Here is a 20,157-nt window from a genome sequence, read left to right as displayed (position 1 = left end):
TCCTAGGGAGGTGACTGATGGCTTGTTCAATTTCTTTTTCTGAGATGGGATTATTTAAGTAATTTACTTCCTCTTCAGTTAATCTGGGCAACTTGTATGTTTATAAATACTCATCCATTTCCCTAAGATTGCCAAATTTATGTGCATATAATTGGGAAAAATAATTCCTAATTATTGTTTTGATTTCCTCTTCATTGGAGGTAGATTCACCCTTTTCATTTTTGATACTCATAATTTGGTTTTCTTCTTTCTTTTTTTTATCATATTGACTAAGGGTCTATCAATTTTGTTGGTTTTTTCATAAAACCAGCTCTTGGTTTTATTTATTATTTCAATAGTTTTCTTAATTTCGATTTTATTAATCTCTCCTTTAGTCTTCAATATTTCTAGTTTAGTATTTAATTGGGGATTTTGAATTTGTTCTTTTTCTAGGTTTTTTTAATTGCATGCCCAATTCGTTGAGCTCCCTTTTCTCTAATTTAATCACGTATGCACTCAGGGATATAAAACTTCCCCTAAGAACTGCCTTTAATGCATCCCACAGATTTTGGTATGTTGTCTCATTATTATCATTCTCTTGAATGAAATTACTGATTGTTTCTATAATTTCTTGTTTGACCCACTCATTCTTTAGGATTAAATTGTTTAATTTCCAGTTAGTTTTTAGTCTGTCTTTCCCTGGCCCTTTATTGCATATAATTTTTATTGCATCATGATCTGAGAACGATGCGTTTAATATTTCTGCCTTACTGCATAGAATTGTGAGGTTTTTGTGCCCTAGAACATGGTCAATTTTTGAGTATGTGCCATGAACCGCTGAGAAGAAAGTATATTCCTTTTTATCCCCATTCAGTTTTCTCCAGAGATCTATCATACCTATCCTCTCTAAAATCCTGTTCACCTCCTTAACTTCTTTCTTGTTTATTTTGAGGTTGGATTTATCAAGTTCAGATAGGGGGAGATTAAGGTCTCCCACTAGTATAGTTTTGCTATCTATTTCTTCCTCTAATTCCTTTACCTTCACCTCTAGGAATTTGGAAGCTACACCACTTGGTGCATATATGTTAAGTAGTGATATTGCTTCATTCTCGATGGTGCCTTTTAACAGGATATAGTTTCCTTCCTTATCTCTTTTAATTAGGTCAATTTTTGCATTTGCTTTATCTGAGATAAGGATTGCTACCCCTGATTTTTTTACTTTAGCTGAGGCATGATATATTTTACTCCAACCTTTTACCTTTACCTTGTGTGTATCCCTCTGTTTCAGATGTGTTTCTTGTAAACAGCATATTGTAGGATTATGATTTCTAATCCATTCTGCTATCCGTCTCCGTTTTATAGGAGAGTTCATTCCATTCACATTTACAGTTATGATTGTTATCTGTTTCTTTCCCCTTATCCTATTCCTGCCCCTGTTAATGTTCATATTTTTCCTCCCTTCTCCCTTCCCCCCCTTAATAGTTTTCCTTTTGACCACCGCCTCCCTCAGTGTTCCCTTTTCGGCCCCCCTCCCTTTTCCTCTTACTACTTCCCTCTCTACAAACCACTCCCACCCCCCTTTTGTAACCCTTTCCCCCTCCTACTACCTGTAGGATATTGTTATACTTAATGAGGTATGCTATTTTTTCTTTGCATCAAGAATGACAGGAACAGATCTCATGCAAAGCTCCTCTCCCTCCCCTCTTTCCCTCTAAAATGATGTGTGTTCTCCTTGTTTACCTTTCTAAGTCACTGTTGCTTCTCGTAATTGGAGGTTGAATTTTCCATTGAGTTCTGGCTTTTTTATCAAGAAGGTCTGGAACTCTGTTATATCATTGAATGACCATCTCTTTGCCTGGAAGAATATGCTCAGTCTCGCTGGGTATGTGATCCTTGGTTGTAATCCAAGCTGTTTTGCCTTCCTGAAAATTGTATTCCACTGCCTCCGATCTTTCAGTGTGGAGGCTGACAAATCCTGTGCAATCCTCACTGTGGACCCTCGATATTTGAATTGTTTCTTTCTGGCCGCTTGAAGTATTTTCTCTTTTATCTGGTAGTTCTGGAGTTTGGCCACAACATTTTGAGGATTTTTCAGTTTGGGATCTCTTACAGCAGGTGTCCGGTGGATTCTGTCGATTTCTATTTTCCCCTCAGGTTCAAGTATCTCAGGGCAGTTTTCCTTAACGAGCTCTTGGAGAATGTTGTCCAGGCTCATTTTTTCATCATAATTTTCTGGTAGGCCTATGATTCTCAGATTATCTCTCCTGGATCTGTTTTCCAGGTCAGTTATTTTTTCTTTGAGGTATTTTACCTCTTTTTCTAATTTTTCATTTTTGTTGTTTTGCTTGTTTACTTCTTGGTTCCTCATAGAGTTATTTGTTTCTATTTGTTTAATTCTGGTTTTTAGCAAATCATTTTCCTTGGTTAATTTTTGAAGCTCCTTTTCCATATCATACACTTTTCTTTTTAGAGAGATGTTTTCCTCATTATAATGCTTTTCGAATTCTGCTATTTTCGTTTTGAGAGAATTATTCATTTTCTCTTCTGTCTCTCTCATTTTGCTTTCAAAGTTCCTTTTGATCTCATCTAGGAGAGCCTTCTGTGCTTGGGATCCATTCCCTGTTGAAGTTTCCGCTGTGGGTGTGGAGTCCACATTGTCTCCCTCTGAGGTTGGTTCCTCCCTCTGAGGATAGTAGGACTCTAGAGTCTTTGTCTTTGTAGTCTGCTTTCTACCCATTTTGAGGTAGGGTCCTAACCATGCCCTTCCTCTAGGATCCCAAGCCTTTACTGTAGAGGGTTTTGCCCTGGACAATAGTTACTATATTTTCAGGGTCAGAGGGGGGGTTTGGAGCAAGTGGGGTTCACTCTGTCATCCTCATCTTTGGAGGTCCTGAAAGGGGCTTTTTTTTTTTTTTTAAAGATTTCTGGGCTATGAAGTGGTAGCCCCAGGAGTGTTTGCTGTCCAGTACAGGGGCCCCTGTATTTGCTTCTTACCTTGCTCTTTCCAGTTCCAGCCCTTTGGTGATAGGCCTGGTAGTGGACCTTGTGGTTGGTGGGAAGACTTGCCCTCGGAGTTGATCAGGCCCCTTCCTGGCCTGCGTCCGCTGCCACGCCTTCCCGGCCTGCATCTGCACGCGGCGCGCCGCCACCCCCGCGCCTACCCGGCCTGCATCTGCCCCTCGCCACGCCGCCGCCCCTTCCCATGCAGGCCGCCGCGCCTTCCCGGCCCGCGCCGCCGCCCTTCACTTCATAATCTTAGCCATTATACTTCAGTAGGCACCAAAATACACCTTCAACCTTCTATCTGGGAGGTTGCCTCAACCTAGAATTAGGCCAACTAGCTCTCCCTCAAACATCGTTAGATTGTCACCTTGTAAACATCTGGTCAACCCATGACTAAATCCATTGCAGCTAGCTCTCTGATAGACAAGATCTTTTCCCTTCTTTCCAGGGAACTCAAAGTTAAGCCAGCTGGCATTGCAGTCCTACTTGATCTGAAAAGGGTTGATAAGAACTCCATTCTCTTATATCTTCTTGTAAATACCTTTCTAATTGTAAAGTTTGAAGATTTCTGCGGTTACCAATCCCATCTTCTAAATAGTTTCTCCGTTTATTTCTGATATCAGGCTTACATTCTAACTAAAGGTGTTTTTTTTAGTGTCTTCCCTAGCACTTAGGACACAAAGGGACAAGCAATAAATTCTGCAAGTAAATAATGTTACCTTATGTAAAAGGAGATTGATATTTATATATTAGGTGATAGTGAGTAGAATCATAAAAGTTTCATAGTACAAAGGGGAGTTTACTATTTTTCTTACAGTTTGAAAGATAAATAGGAATGAGACCTTTCTCTTCAGGATTAGGCTACTCAACTCCAACCACAAAAGAATCTGTTGGCTAGGGGCAGCTAGGTGCTGCAGTGAATAGAGCACTGGCCCTGGAGTCAGGAGGACCTGAGTTCTAATGCGGCCTCAGATACTTGACATACTTATTAGCTATGTGACCTTCGGCAAATCACTTAACTCTTGTTGCCTTCCTCCCCAAAACAAAACAAAAAAAGAATCGATTGGCTACTTATTATTTGTATAACATTACTAACTTTTAATGAATATGCTAAAAATAAAAAATAGCAGACTTCAGTATAGGTTAGAAAAAATGATAGCAAGTACATGATAATATAGTAATGAGTCTGATTTTTGCCTGTGATTTGTAGGTTCTCTCATTACTTTACTGACATTTCTCTTACAAGTCCAGAGTGAGCATGAAATATAAGTGAAATTGCTGAAGACTAAAATCATTGGATAAATCAAAATGAGCAAGAGGTTTGTTAGGGGTTGTGAGTCTTGTATAGGAGGAGAGGTGCTGCATTTTAGGCAGAAAAAGTACATTTGAAACTTTTAGATGAGGTAGAGAATTTTTGGAAAGGAGCTTAGTCGTGATCTGATCCAACTTTTCTAAATAAGAAAACTAAATCTCAGAGAGATTAAGTGATTTGTGCAAGTCCACATAACTAGTTAGTAGCAGGTTCAGGTCTAATACCTAGGTCTCCTGACTGTTTCAGTGGTTATCCTTCTGTATTATGCTGCCTCTTACTAAATAGAAGATAATCACATTGATTCTTCACACCACCTCCTCACTCCCAGAAAAAAAAGTCCTTTATAGTGTTCTAAGATCACATGAATCTGCCCAGTCAATCTTCATAGATTAGTGGTATCTAAGGGACAAATCCTTCTTTTATACCAAGCACACATTTGACTTAAGTGGAGAATGCATGAGGGCAAAAAGTTATGGTTTTTAATACCTTCATGTCCACAAAGAAAATAATCCAGTTTTAAACTAACCAAATATTTCATCAGAAGAAAAACATTACCTTTTTTAAAGACAGGAATTATGGATGGACCTCCATTTATCTCCAGACTGAAAAGGAAATAAGAAACAGAATGTATTTACTAAGTACTTTTTCTGTGTTGAACACTAAGAATACAAATACCAGGATGGTTGCACTTCTCAAAGAATTTATATTGTAATGGAGAAAGTCAGCATATATATGGGAGTGATAGCCCAGGATGAGAATGTCTGGGAAGCCATAGAGATGGTGAGTTAATTCATAGAACCATCATAAATATTTATATATAGTTGTTTTTTTTTTAAGATCACATATATTCTACTTGCAGTCACTAATGCTCTAATTCAACCTTCCATATTTAGCTTGCTTTTGACATTGCTGAGTTATACAGTTATATCCACACACATTAACGTCACTGATGAATTATACCTAAGTTCCACCACAACATGGCACCTCTCTGTTGTCCAGTGATGGCAACTAATACCCAGAGATACTAAATCTTTTTTCCTGCTGGTTGAAATTGAGGAATAATCTGCTTGTGAGCCTTTAAAAACTTAGTCTATTTAGGAGTTACTGGACAGAGCTAAGGCAACCTGATAAGTCACTGGGAAGGCCCTCACTTCCATACCTCCTTCCCTCTCTAATCCCACATGGGCCTGTACCATTTACATTTCCAAAGAAACTAAAACTGGAGGGAATAGGTTGTCAATCTTTGTTGCTACTTGGTCTTAGGTTAAGGCAAGCAATGTCTCGGGGTTTTAGCACAGTGTCTGGCACATAGCAGGCACTGTGGTTGGTTGGTTGGTTGATTATGAGGTGGAAGAGGGAATTATGAACTTGTGGGGATATGAGAAGATTGTAGAAGAACTTGAGAGAGCCTGCTTCTACCTACTTAACACGAAAGCCTACCATATGTAAGGGCATATGCACAGCAATTCACCCATGCCCCACACACCAAGTAAGAAACTTCCAGGATTTCTTTTTCTTTCCTTTTTTTTTTTTTTTTTTTTTTGCATTTTGGAGGGGGGAAGGCAGAGTAATTGGGGTTAAGTGACTTGCCTAAGGTAACATGGCTAGTAAGTGTTAAGTGTCTGAGGCCGGATTTGAACTCAGGTCCTGCTGACTCCAGGGCTGGTGCTCTATTTACTGTGCCACCTACCTGCCCCACTTCCAGGATTTCTGATGGAAGGGAAGGAAGAAGTGGGGGAAGGGCTATTTGCATTACCATTTTAAAGCTAAAATTAAAGGCTTCTGTGAAAACCTAATTTAAACATTTATAATTTGACTTTTAGCTACCCAGAAATGAATGTCATTTGTAATATTTCTATGGAACTTATGACTTAAATGCTATTTATTGCATAATAGTTTTTCATAGAACCAGTTTGTGGTGTTTGGTGACATGCCTAGCAATAATAACCTTATAGAGTGAATTGTGATTGTATAGCATTTCTTCATCCAAAAATCTCTGTTAACTACATGCATCACTACTAGTTCACTGAAAATTAATATTTATGATAGGCGCCCAAAGGTAGGTTTTCAGATTCACCACCTGGCATTGTGCCTGTCAGAGATATTTCTGAATATATGATTTTCATTGAACATCTTGAAATCTAATCAAGTAATTTATGTAAGTCTAACTCTAAAAAAAAAAAAACTACTTAAATATAACTTCATTACCATAATTTCACATAAATGCATGGTACCTTATAGAAGGCAGCCCAAACTTTTTTTGCATTTCAAATTCCTTTACAAAATCTGGGCTAATACTTGCATCTTTGCTGATGTTATTCATTAAACGAATGAACTGATTAGGCTTATTCCTGCATTCCTTTAACAGGTGTCGGTAAGCATTCGCATTGTAAGTTAAGTAGCCAAGAGCACAGGCGCAAGATATACGAACCTAAATGAAACAGAAACATTTCCTTCTTGGTTGCTGATTTCCATTTTTTTTTCCAACTTCAAATTTTCAGTATCCCTCATGAAATATTTAATAGAAATTATCCCAATACATTTTTTAAATAATAGATCTGTGTCTTCCTACAACAGAATCATAAAAGAATGATATCTATAAGCACCATTGCAATGGGTAGAGGGCAATATATTTCACACATTACAGTGGTGCTTACAGTATTTCCTAAAGGTCAGCAAACCTATTTATTGGGATAGATAGGTTAGGAAGTCACAGAAGAGGATCCAGTAATTGTCTGTAAAAATTATCCATGCTGAGTATGAAGCAGATCTTAGCATTTATATGTTTCAGGACCTTGCACAGGAGTTCATTCCAGATTGGTATAAGGACCACTATTTCTAACGCAGTCTCTATTGCTCTTACTCACAAGATGGTAGTGGGGGAGCACTGATTAAGCACCAAATCAGTGTCATAGCTGGCATACCACCCCTCACCCATGTACACCAGTAACCAACTTCTGGTTCTGTTAGTTTATGATACTTATTTGGGCTTAAGGTCATTTAGCCCAAATAAATCATTTTACTTAAGCCTTATGCATGACTGCTAAAAATGACTGAATTTTTTATTAGAATTTTTTTGTCCTTTTTACCAAGGGTTAAGAAGGAAAAATAAAATCTAACAAAAAAATTAAAGAATGACCAATTTCTTCGTAATCAATTCTATTAATTCTGGAGTTGTGTTTTGATTTAAAAATTAAGTTGATGGCTGTTAACTTCTAGGTTACCATATAAATGATAATGGATGATAGGAAAAAAAGATGATAAGTAAATGGTACTAAAAAAAAATCCTCCCATCTTTAAGCGGTTACCATGAATCAGAGTTTATGATTTATAAACAAAAATTATGACGCTACTAACAGGGAAATTAGAAAAGGAAAAATTGCACCTTTCTTATATTACTTAGACAGGGTGAAATTTTCTATTTTACCTCTTCTTTTTCTGAGTACAAGTGGTAGCAAAGCCTTTGAATTGTCCTTAGTGTGGTAAAGGCTTCTGTAATACCAGCTCTGGTATGAGTCAAGCTAGCTATCAAATTTCCTATAAATCAATAGACAAAATTGTTACAGAAAAGGATATGTAAAGGTATTATTTTTTGCATAAAACAAAATCAAATGTAAATGTTTAATAAAGCAGTACAAGTGAAATTCTTTGAAAGATCATAGTAGGGAGAATTTGCTTTCAGCTAGAAAGGATTGAAGAAAGCTTTGTGGCCATGGAATAAACTATTAAATATGACCAGACAACTCATACATATGTATTGTTGAAAATGGGTCTTTGTGCAAATCTGTCCACCACAACTGGAAAAACTCCCAAATGCTCACTCTCCTAATGGTAGAGAGTACTGTTGTCTTGTTTAGGGGAAAAAAAACAACACATGATTCTGTATCCTAGGAAAATAAATGAAACACAATAACAGAGTGGTTATATTTATTGCTTGTGTTTTTCCAGAATTCTCCTAGTACTGAAAGTCTCTCCAAGGCATCCCCCCCACAGGTCAGTCAACTATCAAACATTTATTAAATACCTACTGTGTGCTAGGCACTATGGTAAACTCTGGGGGTACAAAGAAAAGAAAGTACAGTCCCAGCTCTCAAGAAGCTCACAATTCAATGGAGGAGATAGGTTCACAGGAACCTAAGCCCCAAACCTCTATTCAGAGAATTGCTCATTATCACTTGAGTTATTAACACCTAGTGCTGTAAAATAATTAGTGGAAATATTTGTACATATTACTTTTATTAATTCCTTACCTGTTAAGACCAGAGTAGCTGTCTTACATGAATACAGAAGATCAACTAAAATAGTAATGCCTCTTGCAGTCAAAGTAATATGATCTGTGTCTACAATAACTCTGGCTAACACAATTATCTGAAAATAAAACAGGACATCAAATTTGTTCTCTGGAGTAGGAACCACAGGAAACACTTGGAAATAAAAAGCTTTCTTCATTTAGATTTTGTTTTCTCCTACCAGGTAGGAAAGTGTATCCTCTGCTGATTTTGGGGTCACTGCTACCTCTGTAGGAGTAAATCTATTCCTTCTCACAGTGCATGCAATCTTGAAAATTATGTGGAACTTGGAGAGGAAGTAAAAACAGTTGTGGTGCCTACAGTTACTTCTCATAGGGCATGGAATAAAAGATAATGAGAAGAAGAGTTTAGGGGTAGATAGGTTTAGCAAGTCATAGAAGAGCAGGGGCTATCTGGCTAATGATCAGACTAATTTGACATGTCCCCAGTGAAACTGGGACAGTAACACCAGTGCTTTAGCACCCATGCAATGTGTGCTTTGTGATGTATATAGTAATTGATGCGTGCTCTTCTTTTACCTTTTTTCCCCCTCTTAGAATGTTTATTGGTTTTGTATTAAAATCATGCATGTGTTGTATAATTTTTCAACTATGCTTAATTTGCTGCTAGCAAATTAATCTACTTATTTGGGACATGGGGTTTTAGGCGAAAACAAAGAGTAAAGGGCAAAGCAAATACAAATTTTACACATCAAAATTTTGGGAAAGGTTTTTCAAATTATTTATAACATTGTGCTAAATTTAAATATTTACTGATTTAGGAAATATAATCTACTTCTATACCTGAAATGCTGCCATTGCCCTTTCAGTCTCAGTATCCGATGTTAGAAAAGGTTCAAAAATAGATATTGTAATTGCTCCACTTTCCAGTATTAGGTACTGTTGATAGCGATTATTGAATGCAAAAAGCGCTATTGCATAACCTGCTCTTAAGCAGATATCCTAAAAATAAAAAAAACATCTTTTAGGTCATTATGTTATCATCTCTACAAATTAGTGAATTAGTAAAATATGCAACATTTAATTCATAAACTAGACGCCAGACTGGACTAAGGATAGAGACTGGATTTAGGATTTCACTGATACACAGGCCTCTTGTATGAAGAAATTCCTTCTACCCGCACAGGTCGTCATCTTCTCTGCAACTTACAGCCTTAGTTTCCTAGAGCACTGAGAGACTATGACTTGGCTGGGCCCACATAGCCAGTGTATATCAAATTCGGGACTTGAACCCAAGTCTTCACCTGGCTCTCAGGACAGCTCTCTATCCATTACAATATGCATCAAAGTTAGATAGGTTGCATTCTACATTGGTGCAGGGAATTCCCACACCAGAATTCTTTTATGTTAATGAAACTTAGTAGGTATGGAAATAGTATAAAAGATAGACTTTAATGATAGCAGAGGACTCTATGATCCCATTGAAATTCTTCATTTTAACATTTAGTATTCATTTTAGCAATGTTATTTCACAGAAGCCCAAAGTTGGCGGGGACATTATAGTTCTCTTCCAACATCTTTTCCATCTGTGACCAAGAATCCCCTCTACAACATACCTCACAAGTGGTTATGCAGCCATTGCTTAAAGACTTCCAGAGAGAGGCATCCCACTACTTTTGGAGCTGTCCCTTTTCACTTGGGACTTTCTCTCATACTTAGTGCTTAATACCGTGCCACACATAGTAAGTGCTTAATAAATATTATTCATTTATTGATTGTTAGGCAGCTTTTTCCTGATTTCACGTCAATAAATTTGCCTCATTACAAGTATCACCCATTTCCCCTGGTTTTGTCCTCTGAGACCAAGCAGAAGTCTAATGCTTCTTCATGATGGCCCTAAATATCTTTAATTCCTTCAACCAGTCGTCATATGACATGAACTTGAGGCTTCTCACCCCCTTGGTTAGCCTCCTTTGGAGTCTCTTCAACCTATCAGTGGTGTTTCTAATAATGTACACCCCGGAAGTCAGAACAGTACTTGAAATGTCACCTGAGGAGGACAGGCTGGTCCTGGGATAATGCCTCTCTCAAGCTGATGATTGCTTTTACTTTCTTGGCTGATATAACATGCTGTTGACTCTTATTAAATTCGGTGACCACTAAAACCTTGAGATCTTTTTTGAGATATATGACTGTTTACTACTATCTCACCCCCTTACTGTCCACACCCACCCCATCCTAGCCACATCTCGGATTTGTGAAATCCACTTTTAAGACAAATATATGACTTTGTATTTTTCCCTATTAAATTTAGTCTAATGCTACGTTATATTATCTGTGCCTTTCAGTTTTGTGCCATCTGCAAGTTTGATAAGCATCTTATTTATGCCTTTATTTTCAAGTTACTGATTCAAGTGTTAAGCAGCATAGGTTTACCAAGCACAGTTTCCAATAGCATTCCATGGGAGACCTCTGCTAAGTTGACACTGAGCCATTTATGATGGCTCTTTGGGTCTGAGCATTCCATCAATCCCAAATCTACCTAGCTGAATTCTTAACTAGCCCACATCTCATCATCTTTTCAACATAAATCACATGAGACTTTATGAAACCTTTTGCAAAAATCTTATTAAATTATATCTACAGTATTCCTTTGAACTGATATCAGAAATATTTCTAAATATTTGGTTTTCAGTGGACATCTTAAAATTTAGTAATCCTACCTAAAAAGGAACATAGATTAATTTGGCATGGGCTGCTCTATGTCATCACTGCTCCATTTTTTTTTTTTAGATACTTACTAAACTTCCTGTAATATTATGTTCTAGGATTTTTCAAAAAAATGAAATCTAGCTCACTGGCCCCGAGTTTTCAGCTTCCATTCTTTTCACTTTTTTTGAAATCAGGATAATGTTGTCTCTTTTCCAATCTTCTAGGGTAGGGGTTCCTAATCTGGCATACGCAAACATGTGTTTTTAAAAAAAAACTTTGATAACTATATATAAAAAATATATATTATATATATATTATGCGTGTATATATATATATATATATATATATTGCTTTTTGAGGGGGAAAGGCAGGGCAGTTGGGGTTAAATGACTTGCCTAAGGTCACATGGCTAGTAAGTATTAAGTGTCTGAGGCTGGATTTGAACTCAGGTCCTCCTGTCTCCAGGGCCAGTGCTCTATTCACTGTACCACCTAGCCACCCCTGGTAACTATATTTCAATATAATTGGTTTACTTTATAATTTATGTGTTTTATTGTATGCATTGAAAAACAATATTCTGGAAAGGAGTCCATGGGCTTCACTGGACTTCCAAAGTGGTGGGGGTGTTTCATGACACAAAAATTGATTAAGAATTCCTGCTCTGGGGCTTCTTCTATTTTCCATGATCCTTCAAGGATCTGATAGGGACTCAGTACTTAAGAACAGCCAGGTCAATGGCTTGAACTTAGCAAGGACAGCTGGTAGCCTCTTAACTCACTTCTTATCTTATGTATTAATCCTGATATAATCATTTTTGTTCTGTTCTTTCCAGTTCAAAGATCTTTCTCCTTGAAAGAATATAAGCAAAATAGCAGTTGAGCAACTGCCTTACTTGAGTTTCTACATCAGTCCCTTCAGACTATTCCCCTTTTCCTCTCAAATAAAGTTGTTTTTCTTTGTGTCTTCTGAATTTCATTCTCAAGAACTTCCTATCTGTCCTGGCATGAGTACTCCTATAGAATTTTAGTCCATTGGACACCACTTATCCTTCCTTTTGAACCCTTTGAAATCTACTCTCTGCAAATCTTCAGTGCATGCTATACCTCTCCTTCATCACAAATTCTAAGAGGAAGCTTTCATCTTCCTCCAAGGGTCCCACTATTTCCACCCAGCAACTCAAGTAAATGTCTGGGTCTTTGAAGTCCCCCATCACTACTCTCTCATGCCTTTGTACTAGCTTGTGATATGTTTCCTAAACTCTTCTATTTTTATTTTCTGTCCAACTGTTTTATAGTCTACTTCAATGACAGTTTTGTTTCTGTTTTTGCCTCCGTTGATTTATATCCAAACATTCTTGCTCCTCTGATTCCTTGATTTCCTCACATGAAGAAATGTTACTTATTTATTGTACAATAGTATTCGTCTTCCTTTCCTGCCCTACCTACTCCACCTAAAAAAACTTGAATCTATCCTTTTTATTGTGAATAAGATCAACCCTCCCAAAGTCATAAACAAGTCATCATGTCCCACCAGTCTCAGCAATTACCCATAAGGTTAGATTTGCCTCCTTAAATTAGGATCTCTAGTTCCTCTTGCTTACTTACCTGTATTTTGTGTCTTTACATATGTAAATATGAGGCCATGGGTCCCACTATTGATTTGTTTTTAAATATTGTTTCCTGTGAACTTCAGTGTGCCTCTCTAGCTCTTCTTCCAACATTGCGCCTTCTTTTTATGGTATCCTTCTTGGTGGATATGCATAGACAATATTCTCTCACTTCCTCTATTAAGTTTAAACTTTGGGTTTGATTTTCAAGTCTCTAGATAAATAACTTCTCACTAGTTCTCTTGCTAGTTGCATTTCACCACTGACCAGCACATTTTAAGCTATAGTTTAGAAAGTCAAATCCAATCCTAGATACCAGCTTCAACAGTTGTTCATTTCATATCTGCCTCTCTGTTCTGAATCCCTTGCCTTTTTATGAACAGCAGTGTTGAGACCACTACTTCTGATAATTATTTCTTATTTATCTTGTATATTATTTGTACATAATTGTTTACTTGTCTCTCCCCATTAGATTGTAAACTCCTTGAGAGCAGGGACTATCTTATGCTTCTTTTTAAATCCGCAGGGCTTAGCTCAGTGCCCAGTGCATAGTAGTCACTTTATAAATGCTTATTGATTGATTACTATCATTGCAATTTATTTGAACATTCCTTCACTCCTTTCTGGTTTCTGCTCCTGACTCTATAGACTTCCCCTGCTATGCCACACAGCAGGCTTCTCACCCTAGAAGTTCACTGTGCTTTCTTCATTTAATTGATTGGTTCCTTTTCAGAACCTCCATTTTAAGCAGTGTGCCCAAGTTAGTCATGTTCATTCCTTTCTGCTCCTGACTTGCTCTCCAGACTTCCTCTACCATACTCCACAAGCAAGTATTTTTTTTCCTTCTTCCTCCATTGTTTTATGTATTATCTTCTCCCATTAGAAAGTGGACTCCTTGGGGGCAGGGACTCTCCTTTTGCTTATATTTATATTCCTAGGACTTAACACAATACCTGATACATAGTAAGGGTTTAATAAATTCTTAATGAATTGTTGATATCTTTATCTTTTAGGTCACATTATAAAGCTAAATTGTTTACTTTGTTAACCCACAACCACCACAAAACCTAATATCCAGAAACGACTCCAGAGTTCCTGTGATTTCCAGACTTACCCTGGTGGTTCAGGAAGAACCTAATTATTCCCAGTCTGAATCTGGGAGATGTGTGTGTATGTGGTTCATGTGAAAAGAATTATTGCATTACTATATACAAGTTGGGATAAGGAACAAAATGCTCACAATAAAATCTCCCCAAACAAGACCAGAAGTAGTTAGCAAGTCTAGCTGCCTAGCACCACTAGGATAAATCTGGAGATGACAGAAGGGGTTCTAGAAATTATTCCAGCTATCAGGTATTGTGGTGTGGCAAAGGTTTGACAAAAGTAAGTTATTCAATGGGATTTTACTTTTAATACTTATTTTTCCCCGTCTCTAAATTTCAAGAGAGCTAAAGTTAAAGCTAGAGGTAACACATGAAGACTTTTACATCATCCTCCACTAAAGGCTCATTCCAGTGCCTCATCTTACAAGATCGTAAATGTTGTGTCAGTAAGTTCTAGCACGTTCCCAGAAGCTGGAAAGGCTTCAAGTCTCCTGATGAAATTGTCTTTTGACCAGCCTAGCCAAGGTCAGGGGGGCCTATCTTCAGATGAGCCACCAAGTCATTGGTGGTTGACCACCAAGCCAACAATTTGAAAAATTGCATATCAATTTCTGGAGGCCCCAGCAACTCAAAAAACTTCTTACTAAGATGTAGCGGGGTTATGAATTAAATCTGAATTACCATAAGTTCTGATAAACTTAACTCAGGGTTATTTGGTGGGTTTAGAGTTTGAGGGGATGGGAAGGCGACTGTAACTGTTATTAAAGTAACTTTCATGGTAATTTTATTTTCTAATTATTATCCAACATCCATGGAAAATCATTGAGAATTATATTTGCATCAGAGGCTTAGCACTGAAATTAAATTCTAAAGTCCTTTCTAACTGTGTAACTTTGGAGAAGTCATTTAGCCTCCCTGTTTCTCCATTTTCTCATCTGTGAAATGGAAATGCTACTTGTATTGCCTTCCTCTAAAAGTTATTGTGAGAAAAGCTTTGTATACCTTAAAAATACTTTACAAATTAATTACAATTTACATTTTTTAAGGAACAAAGGATGAGAACTTAGGAAACCTAGATTCAAAGCTAAGCCTTCCCCTTCTGGACCTCAACTGTAAAATGAGGGGATTGCACTCTACTGGCTGTAAGTTCCCTTCCAATTCTAATAGTTTATTTTACCATTATATGGTAAATTACATATATATATATACATATATATATATATATACACTATTATATAGTATATTATACTATTATGTAGTAAAAACATTTTATAACCGTAGTATCTTGGTCCACTTCTAGGTCTGTATCCCAAAGATACAATTTGTAATATATAAATATAGCAGCTCTTTTTGTGGTGGCAAAGAATTGGAAATTGAGGGAATAGCCATCAATTGGAGAATGGCTGAATAAGTTGTGATATATGAATGCAATAGAATACTATTGTTCCATAAGAAATGATGAGCAGATGGACTTCAGAAAAACCTGGAAATACATATATGAACTGATGCTGAGTGAAGTGAGCAGAACCAGGAGAACATTGTACACAGTAACAGCAACATTGTGTGATAACTAACTTTGATAGACTTAGCTCTTCTCAACAACTCCAAAAGACTCATGATGGAAAATGCTATCTATTCACATCCAGAAAAACAACTATGGAATCTGAATGCAGATGGAAGCATACTATTTGCTCCTTTTTTTCCTTCTTTCTTGTGGGTCTTCTCATTGATTCTAATTCTTCTTTACAATAAATAAATTCTTCTTTACAACTAATGTGAAAATCTGTTTAATATGAAGGTATATGTAGAGCCTATATCAGATTGCACTCTGTGTTGGGGAAGGGGAGAAAAGAGAGGGGAGAGAATTTAGAACTCAAAGTCATATCGAAGTGAATGTTGAAAACTAAAAATAATAAAAACAAACAACAAAAAAAAATAGTATCTTTGAAGTACCTTATCTGATGAATGAAGAAGATAAAGGACATCATCATATCTAAAACCTTCTTCTTCTTGCAATATATCTTGCAATTTATCATTCTTCAGGACAATGCAAGCCAAGGCACATGCCACTTCAACCTGAATATGTTGTTTAAAAAAATTCATGTATTATTTACTAATAATTTATCCACAGAATTAAGCAAATTAGTCAAAATATTTATAAGGTGCACATTGTAAGGGACAATAAAATAATATTATCTAGATTAAATGAGCTACTGTGTTTAAAACACTTTGCAAGGGGCAGGGGCGGCTAGGTGAGCAGTGAATAGAGCACTGGCCCTGGTTCCTGAGTTCAAATCCAGCCTCAGACACTTAATACAAAAAAACTAGCCATGTGACCTTGGACAAGTCACTTATCCCCAATTGCCCTACCTTCCCCCCTCCAAAAAGCACAATCACTCAATCGATCAATCAATCAAGGGGCAGCTGGATGGCACAGTGGATAGAGCACTGGGCCTGAAGTTAGTAAGACCCAAGTTCAAATCTGGCCTCAGATACTGACTACTTGTGTGACCCTGGGCAAGACACTTAACTTCTGTTTGCCTCAATTTCTTCATCTCTAAAATGAGGATAATAATAGCACCTATGTCTCAGGATTGTCATGAGGATCAAGTGAGAAGATAATTTTAAAGCTCCTGGAACATGGTGAGCACTATATAAATGTTAGCTATAATTACTGTCATCATTATTTTTTACTTATTCAAAATATAATATTCCATTTTCTAAGCAGTAGATTCAAGAACAGTTTCTTAAAACTCTTGGAGAGATGTTTCTTAAAGCCCAGCTTGACTTGAAAAAGCAATTACAATGATAACCCACTTGTATATAACACTACACAACAACATTGTGAGCTGGGTGCTATTATTCACATCTTACAAGGAAACAGAGGCTTTGTGAGATTGTGACTTGTTCAGGATTGCACAATTAGTTAATATACAAGGCAGAATTCAAGCCCGGGACTCTACATGTTGCACCTGATGTCCTCTTTTAAAAAGATGAATAAGATGTTTCCTCTCCCCTGTGCTCATATCATACACAACGCTATTAGATTTTCATTTTAAATGCCATTAGATTTTGCACTGGTGAAACACAAACACAGATGTATTGCCCCATCAGCTGGGGACAGCAACACATACAAATGAGTGTTTGCTCAAGGAACGGCTAGAACCATTTTAGGTCTTCCCAGACAACTTCCTGAGGGACCGAGAAGATCTTTTGGAATGTGCTATCTAGCAGTTGTAGTAACAAGTTCCTAATCTGTGGAAGATCATCTATCTATTTAGGTAGAGAACTGGGAATGATACAGAGATAAAAGTTTTCTCCCCTATGCAGGTAGAGGGAAGGGAGTGCCATTGAATATATAAACTCAAGTTACTGTCAAGAGAGAATTTGAGTGACAATCTTAACACCAAATGAGAATTTTTTTCAGTGGAAGAAAGGTACAAATCAATATAGTATCATTATGCTGCATTTCTTTGAAAGATTTTGTTTTAAAATTGTGTCTTAAATCTATACTTATTGGTATGTCTGTATTGCATCCAAAATGAATTATTTGCAAAAATATTTATTTTTTATTGCAACTGTTTAGTTTGTCCCCCTTTTGGCAAAAGCAAAATGAAAGATTACTAATTCTACATCACTACAATATATTTGTTTGTAGATAAGTATAGTTTAATATTTCCTCTGAAATGTCTTCTCATTTAAAATGAGAAAATATTACTTATACATTTTTCATATTCTTATGGGTTTTTGCATGTGTTTTAAAAGATTTTATTGTAGAACTAATAAATAGAAGTATCCACAATATGGTTTCATATATATGAATATATGTGTGTATGTATAATACATAATATACATACACTGTATATGTAATATACACATATCTGCATATATGTCTATGTCAAATGATAGCCTTCTCTAGTGCAGGATGGGGAGAGAAGGAGGGAGATAGTTTGGAACTTCAGATGTAACAAAAAATTAGTTTAAAAATTTTTCATTTTAAAATTATTGCATCTTAAACCTGTACTGTATTGGTATATCTATATTGCATCCAAAATGAATTTACAAAATATTTTTTATTGTAACTTTAGTTTTTCCTCCGTTTGGCAAAAACAAAAATAAAAAATTGCTAATTCTGCATCACTAAAATATATTTGTATGTAAGTGCAGTTTAATATTTCCTCTGAAATAAGAGTTTTCTAATCTAAAAGAAGAAAATATTTCTCTTGTACATTTTTCATATTCTTAAAGGATTTTTGCATGTGCTTTGAAGAAGGTCAGTAAAACCTAAATAATTTACTATGATGAAATAGTAAGAAAATAACAGTCTTGTAAAGTTTCCTAGATCAATTCTCATGTACTTCACTAATATTTAAAGTGGCTCCATAGTCTATAATTATACCCCCTCTGATAATAAGTACAGTTTATCAAAGTGAAACAATACCATATTTACTCATGTTTCCCCTCAACATCCAACAAATAATCATTTCCTCACTTTACTTGAAGCTTTAGGAAAATATTTTTTCCCTTTGTATAATTTTTTTCCTTGAATAAAATTGTGCATAGCAATAGTCTTGATTTTCTAAAGACTGGTTACAGGTATTTGAAGAGCTACACTGTGTTAATTAAAGGTTATTTGATGAAAGTAAATGGAAAAGTCAATTATTTGTAGCCCTTTAAGTACTTATACCATTCCTTCAGATGTTTCACTCTGAAACCGCACTACTAGAGATTTCTAACTATGAGAGTCCAGGAAGCAGAAAATATTGTTGAAAATCTGCCAGAATTTTCCAGTGTATGAGGATTGTCAACACATAAGCTCCACCTTCCTCCCTAGTCTCCTGTTGTAGTAGTAAAATAAGTGCAAAACAAAAAGGGAAATTTGTTAATAAATACAGTATTTCTGATCTTGTCTAAAAGTTTTTTTTTCAAAAAAGTAAATTAAATTTTAAAATTTGACCTAGTAGAAGCATTATTTAGTGCATACATTCAGAACCCCAGCTGCATCATTGGTTGAATTTTTAAATTTTATAAGTTGCACAAACAAAAATAGATTCTCAGAAGGTTCTATTCCAGATGATTTTACAACATCAGAAGAAAATACAAACCTTAATCTGAAGAGATGGATGATGTCTTAGGAGGTTAATAAGTACAGGGAAGGCTTGTTCATCTACAATATATTGCTGACTAGTAGAATTGTTCATATGGCCTACACCTGTAAAAGTCCACAAGTCAAAGAGATATTCTATTCCTCCCAATGTATAAAAAACTTAATACTAAAACCGAAATCCCTGTCTTCTCACTGGTAACATTAGATGATGGTAAATAATTTCAGTTGGCTTCACTGTGAAAAAACAAACCTCCATACAAAAGGAATTGCCAAAACATCAACTAATTTGATGTTGGTCTCAGATGTGTCTTGGTGATAGCCATTTCATTTGCACTTGATCAAACAGACCAAAAAAAAGGAAGATAATAAAACCACTGGAGGATTAGGGATTGGGGAAGAGGGAAGAACAAAAATTGTGGTTCATAATGTTGAGAATCACAGAATTTGAGAATTGAAAGGAACCTCCAAGGTCACTAGTCCAAACCATGTGGAAAAGGAATCCCTACTCTAATATACCTTAAAAGTGGTAATCCAGCTTCTGAAGACCCCCCAAGGATGAGGAACTTGTCTTTTTCTCCATCCTCTGAATAAAGAACTATCCTGAAAGCTAGAGTACTGAAAATCCTTTTAAGCTCCTCTTTTCATCTTTATGCCCTGCTTTAACTCTCTTGATTTTTTTTCTTTCAACACTGTGGCCTCCATTTTATGTACTAGTCATTCTCCCTTCATTGCTTAGTTACCTATTTTGTGGTTCTATTCTCTTCAAAGAATGAAGACTCTTTAACAATCCTTATCTTCATGAAAGATTGGCTCATTCTTTGGATATGCCTCCACTGAGATAATGAAATCCTAACCCGTTTCATCCCAGACTAATGGCACTCTATATGACAGAAAGCCTAATGGAAGCATTTCTCTTTGCTAAATTATAGGCATTCATGGGCTTGAAGAATTTTTAAATAGTGAAAAATTATCAGGAAAATTGTTTTCATGATTACAAAAGCTGACAACAATATTGGTTACTGTATCTGCTATGATATGTGCAAAGCAGTATGCTAGTTACTGGCAAAAGTCACAAGCTTAAATACA

At 36.3% G+C, this 20,157-nt stretch overlaps 1 protein-coding gene across 1 annotated transcript in view; it reads right to left on the bottom strand.

Moving 5' to 3' along the window:
* ANKAR (ankyrin and armadillo repeat containing) overlaps window positions 1-20,157 on the bottom strand; it is a 94,115-nt gene that overhangs the window by 4,682 nt on the left and 69,276 nt on the right. The window contains exons 15-21 of the mRNA XM_069064547.1: window positions 19,070-19,176; window positions 15,918-16,040; window positions 9,387-9,545; window positions 8,545-8,662; window positions 7,722-7,831; window positions 6,529-6,725; window positions 4,850-4,896 (exon numbers count right to left, since the gene is read on the bottom strand). Coding sequence (XP_068920648.1) covers window positions 4,850-4,896; window positions 6,529-6,725; window positions 7,722-7,831; window positions 8,545-8,662; window positions 9,387-9,545; window positions 15,918-16,040; window positions 19,070-19,176 — 861 coding nt within the window. The remainder of the gene's footprint in view (window positions 1-4,849; window positions 4,897-6,528; window positions 6,726-7,721; window positions 7,832-8,544; window positions 8,663-9,386; window positions 9,546-15,917; window positions 16,041-19,069; window positions 19,177-20,157) is intronic.

This window comes from Petaurus breviceps, unplaced genomic scaffold, assembly GCF_028583685.1.
Source record: "Petaurus breviceps papuanus isolate PSGF00001 unplaced genomic scaffold, PetGlider_PUasm1.0 90638, whole genome shotgun sequence".
Classification (NCBI taxonomy): domain Eukaryota; kingdom Metazoa; phylum Chordata; class Mammalia; order Diprotodontia; family Petauridae; genus Petaurus; species Petaurus breviceps.
Note: the sequence above shows the minus strand (reverse complement) of the source record. Positions and strands in the feature narration are given on the sequence as shown.